Genomic DNA, 20,066 nt, shown 5'->3' with positions numbered 1-20,066 from the left:
ACATGCTCACTTGCTTCCCTTTTTTTTTTTAACGACAGTATTTAGCGATTGTTTGTTTCAAGGGAGCATTGATGAGTCTCATTCTTTAGTTCCCACAGGGACTGATCTCCCAACTTTAATATAGACCACTCTTTTCCCTCTCATTGTCTTTGAAATACGCAAACAAAGTCGAAAAGTTATTAAGACGACAGCCGTTTTCTACTATGACGTCTGAAAGGGCATCAATTGTGATCTGCTGAGGTGAGCATTTCTCATGAGATCTCCTGAGAAGACACTCTACAATGTACTTCCTGGTAAAACACAGGGAAATATTTAGGCAAATGAAAACAAATAATAGTGGTCACGCGCTGCAGGATGATCTGAGGCAGGTTTAGTTTTTCAGTCACGTTTTAGTTGGATAAGCATTCTGCCCTTTTGTTCTATTATCATGATAAATAACTTAATGTAACTTTAATTGCATAATGGCATTACATAGTCAAATCCTGTTATGTGGGGAAGGTGCAGAAGATGAAAAATATCAGCAAAGGATGGTTTTTTACAGATGCACCACTCATGTAAAGATGAATTCCCATCAGTTCTAATGAGATACTCTCATTATTCAGTTAACAGGACCAGACAGAAGTACTTCCATAGCCTGAGGCGCAGCAGTCAACACACACACATGCAAACAGGCACACACACACATTGTTTTCATGAGAATACTCCACATTTTATCCTTCTGAAGCCACACAGATCTCCAATCTTTACATCAGCACACTATCCCGTTCCCTTTGAGAAACTCAGACCAGATAATCACAGCTGGGTATTTCCCTCGCCTCGCCGCTCGACCTCCTGGGCTGGCTAAAGTCGAGCTACAGTACCAAATGATCTGTGGCGCTCCGAGACAACGGCATTCCTCAGCTGCCTTATTGCTCTCCTGGATCTAATATGAAGCAATTATGGGCAGTGAATAGACATTTGTGGTACACGGACAGTAACACAAGCTCTACAGAGACTTTAGTTTTCAGGGAATCTGCATATAATATATATATACATATATATATATATATATATATATATATATACATATATATATATATATATATATATATATATATATATATATATATATATATATATATATATATATATATATATATATTATATATATATATAAGTATATTACAAATATTACTTAAAATTGCACCTTTGCAACAGAAATGGTTCCTGGCATAAACAGTAAATGAATGGGTGACTGTCAAATCTGATTTGAATTTTAATTGTTACATCAGGGTTTTTGCTTCAAGGGTGTTTACGTGTAAGATGGAAGGGCAAAAGAGATTTGAGTTTTTGTGTGACCAATGTGCATAATATGTGTGGATCTACATAGATATGATATGTGAATGTGGTGTATCTCTACTGACCTAGGAGCGGTCTTGTATTGTTTGTTTGTTGTTATGTTATGTATTTGTTTGTGTTTTTGTTTTTGGAATTTGTATATGGATTGTTTTGTAGATAATGTGGCTGCTTTGACACATTGTGAAGATGTTGTATGGACCCCAGGAAGAATAGCTTTGGCACTGCCATGCTAATGGGGATCCAAATAAATCAAATCAAATCAAAATTCCAGACGCTGACATTAAATCCATGTACGTATATGCTGGTGTCAGGGATGGGGCCTGAACTACTGCAGTTTTTTTCACTGAGTTATTGGCGACTTCATGGGTGAAAAAGCTATTCAATGAGAGAGAAAGCTCTTTAATTCTCGATCAAGGCACAAGCAGAGAAATATGGGCCTTAATGGGTTATATAAATATTTGTTCTACTCCCCAAATGGATTTTATAGATACTCCAAAGGGTCATTTAGAGGGAGTTTCCTGTTTCAGACTTTAGTTCCCTCACAGGTCAAAGTCTAACGTGCTTATTTATTACGGGGATGGAGCAACCTGGGAAAAGTTGTTAGGTGTTACTCAAATATTGCTTAAATATATGACAATATACATGAATGCATTTTCAGTAAACAAAATCTCGGGCATTTCAGGCCTGAAAAGAGTGCATATTCCAACTCATACACATGACAGGGATATTGGAAGTGTGTGAGAACTGTCCGGAGGACTGGTACTTGCAATTGAGCCACTTTGTTTGAAAGATGAGTCTGGCATTTTTCCCTAATAGCAAGCTGTTTATATGTGTAACCAGACTGTAGTTTGGATTGTACCAACAAAGAGCCCTAAAAATAAAAATAAATAAATAAATAAATAAAGTAATGGCAGAGAAAATCATCTTTTTAGAATTTGGGATTGCACCAATCTGAGAGGAACTGAGCTGATATTAATATCAAACCGTTTCAGATTCAATACCTGTGGCACGTTTTCAGGTGCGTCAACTAAAAGAATATCACAGCGTCATACGAAGAACTCATTTGAGGCCATAAGCTTGAACCGGTACTTCATAGGACCGGGGTTATCACAGTGCTCCTCGTCTGCATGTGTAAATTTACCACATCTCAACATCCTTTTGCATTTCAATCCAGCAAATGTTTCTGAAATTAATAAGTGAAGCAAATGGGAATCATGAGGGTGCCCCATGGTCATTTTAATAAGTTACTGATGGAGAAACACAGTCCTGCATGTCCTGGTTTGGCTGAAATACTTTGCACAAACAGTAACACACACACACACACACACACACACACACACACAAACACGTAAAGAGGGAGGTTAGAGGAAAAGCCTTACTGAGAGTGGGAGTCATTCAGACACGGAGCTCTCGCAGCAAACCAGCCATGTCCGTGACATCATGTCTGCAAAAGAAGGAGAAACAACGGAAAACAAAGTGAAACACGAGAATCAAAAGGAAAAGGTGTGAGAAAGTGGGTCACTGTCCACTAACAGGCATGCCTTTAATCTCCCCTTTTATACCTGCCAGGATGCTTTAAGGAGCGTGAAACGGGACAGTCTGGATACTCGATACGCTGCCCTGCTGAGCTGCCGCTTCAGGCGCACAAGGAAGGGCAACAAGGAAACATTCGCTCAGCGCTGGACCCCGGATTTAAATTGCAAAAGAGGCCAGCACACACACATACACACACACAGACGCTGTGAGGGCAAATAGTTAACATTTACTTCACTCTGCTGCTGCCCTCAGTGAGGCTGACACTGGAGTCAGCAGCACGTCTGAGCCAAGACATATTTTTGAGAAAGCAGATTTGGATTTTTTAATATAATTGAGGCAAGCCTGCCGAGACCGCCGTGACCTGATCAGTCGGTCCAAATGTCAGCTGAAATTAAGCAAATTAAAGAGGCCGACATTCTCTGCATTTTTTGTTTTCATCTGGCGAGCGCAAATTATCAGAAGCACCGACCCTGAGAGACTGGGCCGAGGAAGACATGTAGAGGAGGAGATTCACAACGAATCAGGATAATAATATGTGTTGTAGTGGGGGATGACTGCTTTATCCGATCGATTAGTCGATCAACAGGGGAAAAAAATGTCAGCTACGAGGATAATCCCTGCAAAAAAGTAGAAGCTGAACACTTTCATACATACAAAAAGAGTCTTCATGGAAACAACCTGTGTTGGTTGCAATTAGTTTTAGTTTAATTTGGATAAAGTGGGCATAGAAGATAAACAAATGATTAACAGGCAATGAAACTGAGAGTGATTCAATAGTAATGAAATTAAAACCCCAAGATTTCCCATATGAAAAACATCATAAAGGTCCCATGTAATTTTATAATTTTAACCTCAAAATAAGCCTGAACACATTTTGAAAAGATTTATGTGATGATCTTTAAACGGTAAAGAAAAAAAAGAGTAAAGCATTGGGAAATCTGGAGAAAGACAGATGGCTGATGGATGTGTGTCCAAGCTGTGAGTAAGACCTTCACCACAAAATTTCACTTTTTTATGAGGCCTACTTTTCCTCCAAAGCCAATAATTTATATTCCCTGGACAGTCTCAAATCTCGCCCACTCTTTCCCTCTTCCTGCTCTCCCACTCATTCCTTCGACACAGACTCATGCTAAAACAAGGCAGAGGAGTACTGACAGGTAAATGGTGAGAAGGCTTATCTTCTATCGAGCATTTTCAGTGCCTAATGCACTTCGCCCGCTCACACACAGCAATGGCGGTGGCTGTTTCACCACTCTACCAACTGAACTACAGTTAACCATAATCAGAGAGGTGCATTCAACAGTCTGCTGTTGGAAAAGAAAACAAACAAAAATCCAAGTCAACTGACGAGCTTGCACTGTGACGCATTTACCGGTCAGAGGCCGCTCAATGTCCCACTTTTGGCTCTGTTTATCCAAAAAAAACGTACGTTTTGTTCATGTAGACTTTAGGTATTGAGACACAAGGGGGGATGTTGAAAACAGCCAGATGCTGGCTAGGTTTTAAAGTTCCCAACAAAATATATATCTCTGTCCTCTTCGAAGCATAATTCGACACTAGAAAAGCTCAATGCATGTAAAATAAAATGAAGTTGATCACATCTCACAGGGTATGCAAAATGTAAAAATCCAATCATTTTATGGCGATGGAGGCCTTTCTGCATCGGTGCAAACTGAAAATGAGAGCATCGAGTCTAAATGTCAAGTGAACAGGTACTGCGACAGCAACTTTTTCGTTGCTCATTATAACAATAAAGTAATTCATGGCTCGTAAACACAAAAGGAAAAGTTTGAGTCACACATTCTGCTCTTCATTCCTGCTCATCACTCTCACCACTGCAAACTCTGAGTAAACACAGACAGTTTAATTTTAGAAAAGACTTCGCTTCAAAGGGTGGCAATGCTTAAAGGACTGAACCAACGAGTGCTGCAACATTTTTAAAATGTCACCACTGATTAGAATAACACACGCCGTTCACCTTGATTCATATCTAAAGAAAACCATTAGCATTAACATTTATACTGGTCCTCTGCATGGTTTTGTATTGATTAACACTACAGGTTACCAATACGTTTCAGTGTGGGGTTTGTTTGCTCAACATGGGGAGTTTTCTTTCCTTGGAGCTCAGAATTCCTCCAATAATAACAAAAACAAAGTGAAGAAGACCTGTGCATTTGAGGCGAGCTGATCCCTCTAAACTGTCTGCAGGTTTGAATGTGAGTGTGATGTCTGTTTCTCTGTGTTTGACCTTTGTTTAACTGGCGATCTGTCCTGTACTCCTTCGATTGGCAATTAAGTTGTTATAAATACATCTCATATGAAATTTAAAATCATGGTTTCCCATGTCTGGGAGCCAGCAACTTTGTGTTTTGGGTCTTAAACTGAAAAAGTTCAACGCAACTTAAAGAAAACATTCATTCCTCGCTGAAACAGTTTAGTAAATCTCTCAAAATTTTAATCTTTTTCTTCTTAGAAGTTTGCTTTACGCAACATAAAAACTACATAATGGAAATAATTTAAGAACGATAGAATAAATTGCTTCTCTGCTATCTCATAGTTTATTTAACTACACGGTCTGAGTTTTTAAGCTTTCGTTCCACCTTCATGGTTTAACTGAGAGAATAAAACTGGAGGCTCAACTGAAAGAACGAATGTGTGTCTAATTTGGCGGTAATAAGAGAGTCCCACCCACACCTCTGGCTGCAGATGATCTCCTATTGTAGCAACGCCTCTGCCAACATGAAATATGCGGCTGGAACTTTTAATTGACCTGCTTTTGAAACCGATGCAGTAACCTAATAGTACTGATCACCGAGTTTTCCGAGTCAAGTGATTTCTAATCTCCATTGTGTCGCCCACTAAGACGTCTGCCACCGTGGATAAATTTGGGACTCTGATCACAACGGGCTCATTTTACTTGTTCAGAAAAGCAGGTGCAGTTTCTCAGGTGGGGGTCACAGGAGCAAGAGAAAGAGTGAAGGTGGAGGTGGTAACGCAGCTTTAACACTGTGGAACGAATCACACAGAGATTAAACTTCAGCAGAAAGCTGCAGAACTCACTTTGGACTTTGTAACCTGAGAGGACAGAACTAAGTGCTTTGGAAGCACTGGTGCGACTATAATGCAAATATATACCAAATTCACTGTTCAGTCAATTTTCCCTCGACTATTTTATACAATGAGCTATTCTATAGAGATGTATAACTTGGCTGCAGTCGAGTTTAACATTTGTTTTGCATTTTTTCCTTGTGGCTTGGCGCTCTCTCGCTACTTGGCAGATTAATGGTCTCGCAGGTCCAAAGGACTCAGTCAGACTTCAAATGAAACAGGACTGTTGCTGGCAGACAAGCCTTTAAAACAAAAGTATCAGAAGGTCCCCCTGTCAGCCCCCGCCCCCTGCGGTGGCGCGTCGGGTTAAGTCTTGACCCCGCATGTCGGGGACCTGGGTTCGAATGCCAGCTGCAGCAGGAAGGGCATCCGGTGTAAAAACCGGCCAAGTTTAAATGACTTGCTGTGGCGACCTTTGAAAAAAGTGGAATAGATGTGTTGAAGCAGTTATGCTGATGTGAAGCAGATGAAAAGCAACACAGAGGGGCAATCTGAGAGGCTGGACATAGAAAACAGTCTTTTTTTTAACAAGTCATTTCATTTACAGTCACAATTTTCTCACTGATTTTTACCAATTTCAACGTGTTAATACTGCAATGATAACAGATCGGTCCATTCCAGCTGTAGAACAGGTTAAAAAAAAAAAGTACATCAAGCCACAACTTCCTGCCGTGTCAGACAGCAGTAAATGCCTCCTGTATTAGTCAACATCACAGCCAAATTAATGCTCAAGTCTCAGTGACAACCACTCACACACACCTTTTCATCAGGACCGATGAAACCCCAGAGGCAGACCTGTTGGCACAGTGTGTGTGGAGTGAGCATGCCCACACACACACACACACACACACACACACACACACACACACACACACACACACACACACACACACACACACACACACACACACACACACACACACACACACAAGCACATAATCTCCATTTGCATGTTTCTGACTGAAAAAGACAAAGTAAATCTTTGGTTCACTTTGAATATGAATAGAAAATAATTGATTTCGTGATGCAGTCAGAAACGTTAAGGCTATTTTTCAGGTCAAAATTTGGCTTTAATAGTTAAGTCCATGTTCAATAAACATGTGATTTACTGGGTTAAAATACATTTCATGCAAGAAATACAAAACTAACTTTGAAAGTCTCCAAAAAAATGTGAATAATGTGCTGCATGAGTTCTTTGATGACATTTAGAAACAAAGAAAAATATGTTTTCAGTTCGATATTCGATTAGTAAGGTGGAAGCAAAGGCAGAAAAAGTGTTGCCAGCAAACATGAAGGTAAACATTAATCTTTTTTTTTTTTTTTTTTATCAACTGCTTCGCCCAAGTTATGCTGCCAATTGCCAGGGCTCAAGGCCATCCTTTCCAAACTAGGTGGAAGTTCTTGGTGACAACTACACAAACATGCCACCTGATGTGAAAACGTTACAAGTTCAAAAAAAAAAAAAAAGTGGACTTTGGGCTTCCGGTAATCAAAATTTAACCTGAATTTTTGACCTAAAAAAGTACATTCTGTCAAGTGACGGTGAATGTGAACGTTTTGCTTCATTAAAGCAAAGCACTTGACGGTATTAGAGTTTTCAAATAATATTTACTGCCGTTATTTATCATTGAGACCCTGTCTGGAATTCGATATTCGTCTGCCAAAAAGAAAAAAAAAAAAGTAGGGAAAAGGAGCAGGGTGCCTATGGGAGTAGGTTACTCTGCCACACATGCACTAATACTTACATGATATTTGACACTGCCATTTCACAATGAGGGTCTTATAGGGCCACACAATAGAGTAGGTGTGGTTCTGTCACAGGACCAGAATGTGCAGACAGACTCACATAACCATGCATACTTTCCAAGCCGCCCTCAGGGGGTCTCACGTTAAACAGCGATAACCTCTGGCAGCCAGTCTTCTCCTTCACATCCATCCGTTATACAGTCCTTTAAGAGGCCTTTTCTGCTCCTTTCACAAAAGGAAAAGGATCTGACAATAATTCACAGCAACGGACAAGTGAGTGGTCCAACCCAGGTTAAAAAAATATCCCCTTCCCCTGCCTGCAGAGCGGACCTCTGAAGTAACAACACCAGGAGAAAACACTCCAGCTGGGAGGAGTTCGGTGGATGCTGTCAGGGACGGGTTTTCTTCCCCTAATGCGTCTCAAACACAGAGGATTTTGAAATTAGGCCGCAGAGGACCCCTGCAATGTCTGGAATGTTCAGCCACGCAAGTGTGCATCAACATCAAACATGCTCCATGCAGGTGGCAGCAACAGACACGAGGAGGGATGAAACCTTTACCTGTCCAGAGCGTGCCCGGCCTCGTCACATGATATAGAAGACCGATGGATGTTCCACCGAACGACCAGACAGTAACGCCACAGAACGTGAAACGTGAACAAAGCAGCCACAACAAGCTACACTGTGGCGCCGCATTGAAGACCTCGCAGTCATGGCAGAAATAATTCATGGTAGCAGCTTGAAAAGACAAGCTGACGCAATTTGTTGCATTTTAGATACCAAGCTGCCTGTGATAAAGTTATTCTTTTACGGAGCTCCACATGATGTTGCAACATGTTTCCACAGGATTAACTAACCAGGGTCTGACTCAGAGGTGATCTAAAATGATTTACATTCGAACAACTCTGACAACAACGCAGTCTACTTAAGTGGCAATAAGAGGCTGCTTAAGAGGCCAGAAAGTTTTTTCGGGGTATTTCCTATTAATCACATAGGGTAAACTTTAACTTGAAGAAAAGATCTTCAACTTCCTTATTGCATTTCTCATTTGCTTACTCTTGAGAATTTAGTCATCTTCTGTGGTTTCTCCAGTGGCGTCACTTCAACATGAGCTCAAATTATCACTTATCTTACCACACATCAGGCAAACTAACCTCCAGACTAACTGGTTTAATCATTTTTCTGCACTATCACGATGACGTAGCTCAAGGAAACTGGCTTCTGCTCGGCATAAAATCCCCAGCTTATCTCTTGTGCCGTTATCTGCCAGTTCACCTCCACCGTTGGGACTTATTACTGTTTGCAAGCCACAACGGTTTATGTTCGTCAAATTATTTAATTCATCTTCATCCAAAAAAAATCCAAATCTAATTGATTTACTGATTTAAAAAAATACCCTTCTGTCCTCTGTTTAATGTAGTCACGCTCCTATTGATTCCTATCACTAGAAACTGCTCCTCACACGTGTTTGTGGTTAAAATGAACAACAGCTCCCTGATTAGGTCTGATTGCAGCCAGTCTCAGCAGACTTTAAAATAACACCATAGTTCCCTTGAATCCCTCACCCTTCAGCATGAGTCATTCACTACATCATCTCCCTCATTCACAAAAGGTAGGACGTACTTAGTTTTCCCGAAACTAACAATGCCAGAGAAAGTCTCACAATTATGCTGCAACAAAGGAAGAGGTGGGTTTACAAGCTTGTGGTTCCGTTACGAGAAACCAGTGACAATGCAGGTAAGCAAAACAGAAACCAGCGACTGATTGAAAAGTCCGACACCTTCCTGCTACATCCTATTATCTCACTCTGACACTGCCTGTAAGGTTCAAAGTGATGTAATGCTCATTGGCAATTATTTAACTTTGGCAATTGGAGGATTTATTTTCACTCCAGCTGCTTTGCCACTAATGGGAAAATTGCATGCAACCAAATTTCTTCTGTCTAAGGAGTGGATTTTGTAGTAAACTACACATAAAAACTAAACTTTACATTTAACAAATGCACGTTAATTAGAAAAGAGGGATTATTTAAATGTGAAATGAACAGATGGCAAAAATGCTTTTTAATAAAAAAAAAAAAAAAAAATTCCTCCTTGCCGTGTCCATTCATGAGCCTCCTTACTGCAGATAAATACAACTAACCTTACCTACACGGCCTGGCACGTTGATTCATCCTCGCCTAGAAGGCTTGTGTGAAAGGTCAGAGAAAGAATGTAAACATCCGATTCCAAACCGCACATTTGACCGTCCAGTGACTAATATTCTACCGCTTTCAACAAAAACAACCTTCCCCACAAAGACAAACAATCACATACAATGCCAAGAGCCTGACGTTGGCCTCGGAATTTGTTGTATCACACAACCAACACATGTTTATTCTTGTCATTTTGTTTCCTTGAAGAGAGACACACCAAAGACAAAGACGTCGGAAGAGGTCATGTTTCACACAAAAGCTAACTTGGCTTCGTGACCCTCCTCTACTTTACAGCCTTGCCCTTTTCATTTGCTCCCACCTTTAGTTTCTGGCTTTCTTTCTTTTCTTCTTTAACCTGCTTGCAAACACAAATACTTGCATACCTCCTGCCACCTGAACGCAGTTATTACAGAAGGTGTGCACTGTCACCTGACTGCATGCTTTAGCTCTTTGTCGAATCACCAGTGATGCCTGGAAGTAGTAAGCCATCCATTGTTGTTCGAGCTCGTCCGTGCAAATAAAATAAATAAAATAAAAAGGAGCAAGAGGCGTGTGAGGGTGTAACTCACATGAGCGCTGTGTGAGTTTCATGCACGTGTGTGTGTGTACAGTCGCTTACATTGCACCTACATGGAAGTCTGCAGTGCACTCACTGCTGTGTCTCTGTGCAGCCTCCAGGTCAGACTGTGTGGGTGCAGCACAGTTGATCCATCATCATCATCAGCAGCAGCACACAGAGAGGCCAGTGTGCTCCTCCTCTATCCCACCATCTGACCAACGAGCCGCATGAGCGCTTCAGTTTCTGCCACAGCACAAAACACCAGTGTCCGGTTTCCCCCAAAGCAGCCCTGCTTTCCTTTTGTTCGCACTTTAAATAAAACATAGACCGCTCATTAGGAAAAAAGGCCCTCCTGTGCATAATTCAGGGCACAGGTATCAGTTTGAGATCCAGAGTCGGGGTTATGGAGGGACAATCTCATGTTGTTCTGACAATGCTGTCACACAGACAGCACATGAGTAATAGATACCACAGAGTAAAGCAATTAAACCGTAGTTATAGATACAGTTACATAAAAGGCTTTTATAGTGCTGGGAGACATGTTTTATTCTCAGAAATGATTATTAATCAACATAACTTTATATTTACTTTTGCTTTATGACATAGATATATGTGCGTTCTATCCAAAAGCAGGGGTCTCTAATGTAACTAACACGTCTCTGGCCAGTACAGACGACAAACACTGCTTTAAAAACATTCATAGGGAAAGTATTAACCTTGTGCTAAGTGAAACGGGTCATGTTTATCCATTTAGTTTACTGCAAATATTATGGATGAACACGCATAGTGAAGCCCTGATGATAAAACCGTACATCCATACCTAATAACAAATATTTTGTCTCCAAAGTTCTTACAAAAAATATTATTGTATTTTTATTTATAAAACTAATAAGAACAGTGATCCACAGTGCTGTCTTATAAACTCATAATGAAGAATTGGGAAATTATAAAAATGTAGTGAAAAAGGTAAGTGTGATTTAAACAAAGTTACAAAGTATGTTTTGCGTGTTGAAAAGGATTTTAAAAAAATATTCAAAGTAGCGAAAAGTAACTTTCTGTGATGAAGCCTCGTGTCCTAACTGGAGCTGTACACTAAATTCAAGGACAATTCGCTTCCACGCTCACACGTTTGACAACTTAAAAAGAAAAACTGAAGCAGATTTAATAGAAAATACGTGGTTTTCGCGGAGTTATTTGCCTCGGAGTAAACATTAATCAACAGACTGAAACGAGACCGATACTGGATGCACCTGCTGCTTCCCGGGTCCCCTTCACGTACCTGCAGATTCCCAGGAACTCCGAGGATTTCCACTCCGTGTTTCTTTTTCAAAATCAGCGAAAACACGCCGGGTATGGAACAAAAACTGAAAAATGAAAATGACTGTTCGCTTTGTGTGTCGCTGGCAGGCTCGTCTCTTGTAAGGAGCTTTCCTTTTCCTCCAACCCTCGCCTCTCGCTGGCTTACCTTGTTCCCCAGAGAGAGAAGCGGATGAAAAGGTAACGGAGAGCCGAACTGACCAATCAGACGGTAGAGGAGGCGGGCACTTCGGGCAGATACGATATCCTATTGGTCAGTCTGGGAAACGCGTTTCCTCGTATTGTTTTGATGATTTTCACTTAAAATATAAGAGAAAGTTGCGCATTTTAATTTAGAATACAGCAAGAAAGACGTAAAGATCAAGTGTGTAAAACTAATTGTAAATATATGATTGAGATGAATGTTGATATTCAACTTGTGATCAATAAGATCGACAAGAGAAATAGTTGGAAAACGTCAAAGTCCACAAAAGAGTTAATGTTCTCAGAGCACGGTGGATAATCATTTCTAAGAGGCTCTGCAATGCAATGCTAAAGAAGCTACTTTGAATTCTTTTGTTTGCATGCACAGATAGATTAACCAAGCACACGTTTTCATTGTCACAAATGAAGCCTACTTGAGTATGCGGTTCAGAAATGAAGAAAATCAGGGCTGGTCATGTTAATCCGTTATTACTCTAATAATATGCAGAGATATTGCTTGTTGGCACATGAAATGGTTGCACGAACTGCAATTGAAACATGCAATGATCAGCATTTCTCAAAAGTCTATTTCATTTATATTTGCTTATGGATTTTAGGTCATTTTAAGTGATTATATATGCTTATTTTGTATGCCATGAGAGCAATTTGTTTGATTGTTAGCTGTCATTAAATCATAAAACCATCAGAAAAATCAGATGAAGTATAGTCTTTATTGTCATGGTTAAAAATAACATCCTGCACAGTCTGTGTTGTGTAAATTTCTATGCAGTATATGAGCAGCAGATATGTCTCTATTTGTAAAGTAGCAACAGTACAGTCACAATATGAATAATGAGTGAAAACAACAGGAGACTGACTGGCAACAAACTTTGATTATGAATCATCAGCTGTTCTCTTGAATAACCACGAATTATCTGTAGACTTTGAAGAAAACCTCATATTTAAGCTCCAAATATTTTTCTCTCTCCTATCTCTGTTTTTAAGAACACCAGTCTTATCCTGAACATAAACACAATCATCATGATTAAAGTGTGTAGTTACACAACAAGGCAGGAAGTGATAAGAGCATAGCGATGACAATTACAACACATGAGGGCAATTTATTCACTAACTGGTGACCTGATGTCTTTATAATGTTTATTTATGAAATAAGTATTTAGTTCAGAGTCACAGAACTTACATTTGTTACTGAAGAAGAACAGAACAGAAGAACAGACACGTGGAAAAAAAAGGCTGGTGAAAGTATGTTAAAGTAGATTAAAAGTTATGAAATATACTAAAAGTTTAAAAGGATTAAAAAGGTTTTTTTTGTTTTCAAACTAAATTGATGCACTGACAAGCAAGTATTTTGAATGTTTTGTTTTTGACAACAGTGAACGGTCATCTGCACAGACATGTTTGTACATGTTCACACGATTAATGCTGTGCATGGTTACTTCAGGTTAAATATGAGTGAAAAGCAGATCATTATCCAACAAACTACTGAAAAACAGGGTGGGATTTAAATCAAAGCTTATTGAATTACCTTTTTGTTAAAGCAAGAAAGATCATTTGTTATCCTTTTACTATGAACAGTTTAAAAGAAATAAAATTTGAAGAGAAAATAAAAATAATTATAAATACTTCAGTAAAGTACAGACAGCTAGAAAGATGTAATAATGACAATAACTTAAGGAAAATCACTTTTTCACATACTATCCCAGTTTATAGAATATCAAAGATTTATTGAAGCAGCATAAAAAAGTTTTTTACTTTTAGTCCATCGCTTATATTTACTGTTGAATCCCACATCAATGTACTGTACTCACTGATTTCATTCTAAAATACTGTAAATTTCTATTCTGTGTGGGGCAATGCTCCTCAAAACTTCAACCTCGGATAAAATAAAATAAGATAGACGAGACTTTATTGATCTCACTACAGAGAAATTTACTGTTACAGAGGCCTGCAGAACACAAGGGGGTGCAAACAGTGATGAAAGGTGCAAGTAGAGAATAAGTATTGAAAAAGTAATAAAGTATTTCTATTCTATCGTAATACAGGAATATAGCACTTGTCTGCATGTCAACGTACCTGGTTATTCAGATGGAGCCCTACGACTCTCACACACCTGACAACAAGGACTTAATACCATCTCCAGAACAAAGCTATCACGTGTATTTACATGGTCACATTAGCTCCTTCCATCACAGCACCTATAAATAAAATACACACCCATTGAACTCAAGTTAATGTCACGTAGTTGGGAGAATATTGACATTAATCACGGTGGACAGGATGCTCATCCATCACAGGAGTAAGACAGAGACAAAATCCACACCTCCTGTCATCAGCTACCTGAACAAACATGCACTTTCATTACTGGAGAGAGCTGGAGAGCACGTGCAAGCTCATTCCAGGACTGACCCCAGGTCATCTCGCAGCATAGTGAGAGCGCTAACCCATCACTTACCTATATGTGCTGCTTTATTGTCAGCTAACTCCACGTTTTGTTTTTGCGAGTTCTCTCATGGACGTTAGAGGACTGCGCGTAGGCAGAGATGTCTTCTTCTGCTTTAGCGCCTCTTCACAGTGGAGACGGCGGCTTTCACAGGTTCTATACAAATATTTTCATCTTCATCTTTGACGTGCGAGCGTAAATGTACCAAAAAATAAATACGAAATTGGAAAAAAACTTCACACGCCATTAAACATATCCATATATATTTTATTCTCAATACGGCAAAATACAAAGAATATTCAGGACAGACTCTCATTAGTCACAATTAATACTCACTTCACAAGAATGCTTTTAAATTACATAACCTAAGTTTGAAGATCAAACTCAATGAGTACCTTTAATCATATTGCATCCATCATATATAGTATCTCTATCAGTTCTCTTAAAACTAATCCAATTTAGATTATTGTACATAGTGTATGCTGCTGGTCTCGGTCTTGAGACAACTTTTTAGAAAAAAGGTGTTATACAACATACTGTATAAACTGCTACAACTGTTTTGACGTGTAGAGAAATACCTCTGTTTCAAAAGACATGGTGGACCAATTGTTCAAAAGGGACACATAGTAAATACACCTCTCTCTGAGGAAGAAGCAGACGTGGTTTTACATAACAGACTGTACATGCCATCCATCCATCCATCCCATGACCGCAACAATATACATTTCATGAAAAGTACACGCTCCATATCAAATACAGAGAGGACAAAATATTCGCACTTGGATCCAGAGACGTCAATGATTATGTGGCGACCGTGATACTGAGAGACGAGTGGAGCTGAGGACGTTAAAGAAGAAGAAGAAAAAAAAAAAAGGACATAAAAGTCCGTCTGACAGACAGCAACGTCATCAGCAACGTCTAGGAAGGAAGAACACAAAAGCCCGCAGAGGAGGGAGGAGAAAAATGTGCATAAAGTATCTCACAAGTCTATTTACAGCATTTTTAAATTCAATAGAAATGTCAACCTGTAGTAGAAATCCACCCTTAAAGAAATGTTATATTTACAATTTATACAGTCGTATTTAAATAGAAACATGCAAGTGTTAACATCTTCCTACTGAATGTCAAAAAACTCATCTTACCCTGGATTCTTTCAAGTTAGATTCAATATTAATTACTACTTACAATGAAATCTCATCATGAACAACTCCAGCACATTTACATCTTCCTATTTCATAAAATGGTATTCCTTAAAAAGGCAAAAATAGAAAGAAAAAAAACAAAACAAAAACAAACAAAAAAAAAAAGCAAAAGGGGCAGAAAAATAAATAAGTGTGAGTAGCAAACCGTTAAAAATTATTCTAATGCTAATTGTATTTTTTCTTTACATTTGACTACGAGATGGTGTAGGGAACAGAAGGCGCGGAGCTGTACTTACAAAGTGTACCAGTGTATGAAGACATTGACTGGGGCGTCACAACCCATAGAGGAATCCTTATGAGAAAAGTGGCCTCCAGCTTTTAAGTACAAAATGGCTTGAGCCATCATGTTTGGTTAGAAAAAACACAGCTATATACACACGTGTACTAAACCAGTACATAAAATTGCAAAAAGCTAAAGGCATTGGACACTTGAGTTCAACAGGTTTCTTCACTGAGGCGAAAAAAGAAAAAGTCGAAGCAGGGGGAGAGAAAAATCCCAAGCCGAAAAGTAAAACCAAACCCAAAAAAATATATATATCCTGCATAGATTAAAAAAAGATCTCTGACTTTCTCTTTTTCAAGTGTAAGAGAAAATAACAGTATCCCCTCCTACAGTAAAGGCCAGGGAGCCAGTGAATGAAAGAAAATGCACATCACAGGAAAAACCCCTGGGCCCAACAGCCACACCATGGAGTCCGAGATGAAATTTAAAATTTAAAACCAATTACAAAGGAGTAAAGATGAGCGAGATCTGAAGCTTTCTGATACTTCTTGTTCAAGTAAAACAAAATCAACCAATAGGAAAAAAAAAAAGAAAAAAGAAAAAAGATTTGGCCCAGGATTCTGTATTCCAGCATAATTATTCTTCATTGGAAGCGGGTTTGAAACTACGGAAAATAAGAAAAGCTTGTTTGTCGTGTTAAATTGCAACAGAAATGCTATAATTCTAATTGAACTGACCGCCACATGTATTTCTGATGGCGACTCGTAAGTTTTAAATAAAAAGAAATGCTCATATTCTAACACAGTTACGCTGTCATCTCTACCTTACTGTGATACAAGTATGATTTATAAAATTTAAATAGGAATAATAACATATACAAATAATTCTTACCACCCCTTTTCGCAACCCTGTTTTAAAGTTATGCATTTTTACAAGTTATACTTTTACTGAGCTGGAAAAAGGTGAAAAATAAAATAGAACAAAAACTGCTTGGTATATAAATAAAATCTTTACTGGTCGATATACTTATTTGAAATATATAATCATAGAATTAAAACTCTGCTGAAGAAAAGCAACACTGATAATTACTGTTAAGCTGGAATCTGTGAAGATTCTCTTTTCCTAAGTTTGCCTTTTATTGCGCCAAATTAGGAGTTTTTCTAAACTGCAATGTAAATAACTGCATGCATATGTGGACGCGAGGTTTAATACTTTAGACGCTCCCTGTCGATCCTTCGGAAAACACGCTGTGGGCGAACAAAGCCATCAGGAAAAAAAAAAAAAAAAAATTAAAAGCACTGTCTGGAAATTAATTCCCCTCAAGGAATTTATTCTAACAATATTTTAAAAAAAGTATCAAAAAATGCTTATTCAGACTAAAACTTCATTGACACAAAACATTTTGGTGATCGAGTTATTTAAAGATCAATAGTTTAGGGAAAACTCATCAATATTTCATTTGCAACTAGGGTTAGGTACACAATTTGATTAAATTAGTATAAATATTTTTGAAGATATTAATCTGTTGCGAATGCTAGCCCTTTCTACAGTTCATCAATCATGTGGGCATGTTTCTAGATAAACCTCTGGTGTTTAAAAAAAAAAAAACTGAAGACAGATGAATTCTGGGAACATTTGTGGTGGCGAAAAATCTTTGCTTTCCAGTATCAGAAGAAGATTTAAAGATTCAAGACCGCAATAATAACATTGTTATCAGCTTCCATGAACTGCTAAAAAAAAAAAAAAAAAAAAAACCCAGCTCACACACAACTGTGGATATCGCAAATAAAATAAAAAAATAAATAAAATTGGATCAGATATGACCGGTGATCAGATTTCCTGTAGCTCACATACAAGGCACAAAAATGATAAAGAGAAACCTTCATTTTAAAGCACCTTTGGTGTTCATGGGAGGTACTTTGGTGAAACTAAGTAAAAGAAAATGTTAAAAGCCAAAGTAGCCTACAAGCCAAACCTCAATATTAGTGTATTCAGAATAAATAGTTCACCTGATGCTCCCATGCTGAAGAGATAAAAACGTGGCCTTCCGGGATCCCGGGAGGCGCCGATATGACAAGCCAGGCGATGAGCTCTTTTGATTCCTGCTGCAGGTCGGATGCCTCTCCCTGTGTGGTGCGGTCCAAGGTGTGAGATGTTCTCAATTGCTCAGTGTTTGTTTGGCAAGCTGGTGTTGAAAATGGACACAGTGTTGGAGATATGTCTGAGGGTTTCATCGTGTGTGTGTGTGTGTGCGTGTGTGTGTAAGTTCATACAGTACGCAACAGTCCATGTGTCTATCAGCTTTGAGATCATGCGTGCGTGTGTGTGTATATGTGTGTGTGTGTCTTTGAGCACATGTGGCTGGAAACTAGAGGCTGAGGTGTGGGTGTTTGGAAGCAGCGTGCAGGGACCGAGTCCTCGCTAGGGAATGAGCTTAGCGTCCAGGCGCAGCCAGTGGAGGCCCTGCCGCGTGTAGCGCACCAGTTCCGTCATGCTGCTGGTGTTGAAGATCAGAGGACCCATCGCTTTGTCCAACTCCAAGAAGAAATCTGAGGGAGACACCACAACCGCTCCGTTTTGTAACCTGCGCTTGAATTTGCCGCTGCGGCGCTGCGTCTTTTTCTCCGAGTTACCTTTCTGCTCCTTGGACAGCTGCTCGGCCTGGTCCCAGACCTCGGTGGCGTACAGGAAGTTGGAGGTCACCTGGACGTAGCTGGCAGCCATCTGGTGGATACGCTGAGGTATGGTCACAGACGAGCTGGTGCTGCTGCTGCTGCTGCTGACCGCCGAGTAGCCGCCCGCCGTGCCGGGGGAGAGTTTGGGAGACACTGGAGAGGGCATGCCTGCTGCCTTACTGTGATCGGAAAGAGAAATAAAACAAGAGTCATGCATCGACTAAGACTGGATCATTTTGATATATTGAATTAATGTTGGCAATTTTGATTTAATCTTTCAGAAATGACTTTTTTTTTTTTTTTTTTTTTTTCACAAAATCTTTTCCACTCATCCAAAAGCAAACGATGGACTTGACTTACTTTCCCATTCCTGGAGACGGAGCCTGGGTGTTACTCAAAGAATTCTGTTATTGGAAACAACATGAAGTACGCAGCAGATTAGAAATGAACACACAAAAAACAAACAATGATCTAAACAGTTGAGTTTTATTTGACTTTGGTTCTCCAAGCAAATGAAAGTACCTTTAAGTGTTCAGTGAGTGTTTTGGAGTATTTCAGAGCACTGTCTTTCCTCAGCTTGAATAACCGCAGGTAGAGAAGAGACTGGCATCGAAGGCTGGGAGGAGGAGGAGGAGAAAAACGTCCATGTAAAAGTTGCTAAACAAACAAAGCAGGAGTGACCACGTGTGGCAGAAAGGAGGAGGGTGGGGTGGGCTAAATACACAACTTTTGTTCAACGAATAACCAAAATTAGCGAGAGCGAGGTCTGGGTGCTGCAAGCCGAAGGTCAGGGACAGAACCTCATGTCCCATAGTGTGTACTCACCAAAGCACAGCGAGCCTCTTGTCTGCTGAAGTGGCATCTGGGGCCATGTAACTTTTTAACTTCATAGTGTATCTGCGCACACACAGAAACAATACAGAAGTTTGGCTTTTGAAAAATAAAATACGGTTTAATTTCCAACAATTCTCCAAAAAAATGTTACTGTCCTTTGATTTCAAGTATGAGTTAAAAAAAAAAACCCAAGACAAATCATAGAAAGTGGGTCCATCTGAACACATTCTGTGAGAAAAGAGAAACCAGTAGGCTGTTGCATTTTGAGGAATATCAGGCTTCAATCTGCAGTCTCACCACTAGGTGTCAGCAGATTCAGTAGCAATTTACAGACTTGTTTGTCTGCTTATTAACCTGGAACTTATAGTGCCCACAATGCTTTTGTTAATTTGTTTGACTTGAAGGTGCGGTCTGCTAGTACAGAATACTGAAGGATTCAGTTACTTGCCTAAAGCAGAGAAGAGAAACACGTTGCAGGGTTTGTGTGAACCCACCGTTTTTTGTTTTTTTTTTCTATTTTCTACAGTCAGGCATTTTCAAAACGTTCACTTAAGTAACAACAGACCTGAGAGCCACAGAATCCCTCAATTTCATTCATATAAGTACACAAAGTCCCTCGGACCGGTAAACAGACTTTGAGACTTTGAAGCTGGACTCAAACTGTGTTTGTTTGACAATGACGAATGTATTT

General features: G+C 39.4%; 2 protein-coding genes across 5 annotated transcripts in view; both read right to left on the bottom strand.

The window, feature by feature from the left end:
- Positions 1–11,912, bottom strand: part of shroom1 (shroom family member 1) — a 32,739-nt gene extending 20,827 nt beyond the window's left edge. For both annotated transcript variants that reach the window (XR_003932209.1, XM_030100296.1), the window contains exons 1-2: positions 11,760–11,912; positions 2,718–2,782 (exon numbers count right to left, since the gene is read on the bottom strand). The gene's annotated coding sequence lies outside the window, so the exon portion shown is untranslated. The remainder of the gene's footprint in view (positions 1–2,717; positions 2,783–11,759) is intronic.
- Positions 11,913–14,790: 2,878 nt separating this feature from the next.
- Positions 14,791–20,066, bottom strand: part of aff4 (AF4/FMR2 family, member 4) — a 28,682-nt gene continuing 23,406 nt past the window's right edge. For all 3 annotated transcript variants that reach the window (XM_030100299.1, XM_030100297.1, XM_030100298.1), the window contains exons 17-21: positions 19,367–19,438; positions 19,064–19,157; positions 18,902–18,945; positions 18,500–18,720; positions 14,791–18,415 (exon numbers count right to left, since the gene is read on the bottom strand). In XM_030100299.1, the coding sequence (XP_029956159.1) occupies positions 18,288–18,415; positions 18,500–18,720; positions 18,902–18,945; positions 19,064–19,157; positions 19,367–19,438 (559 nt within the window). In that variant the 3' untranslated portion in view covers positions 14,791–18,287. The remainder of the gene's footprint in view (positions 18,416–18,499; positions 18,721–18,901; positions 18,946–19,063; positions 19,158–19,366; positions 19,439–20,066) is intronic.

This window comes from Salarias fasciatus, chromosome 10 (assembly GCF_902148845.1).
Source record: "Salarias fasciatus chromosome 10, fSalaFa1.1, whole genome shotgun sequence".
NCBI lineage: Eukaryota > Metazoa > Chordata > Actinopteri > Blenniiformes > Blenniidae > Salarias > Salarias fasciatus.
The sequence above is the reverse complement of the archived record's forward strand: the minus strand, read 5'-3'. Positions and strand labels throughout refer to the sequence as shown.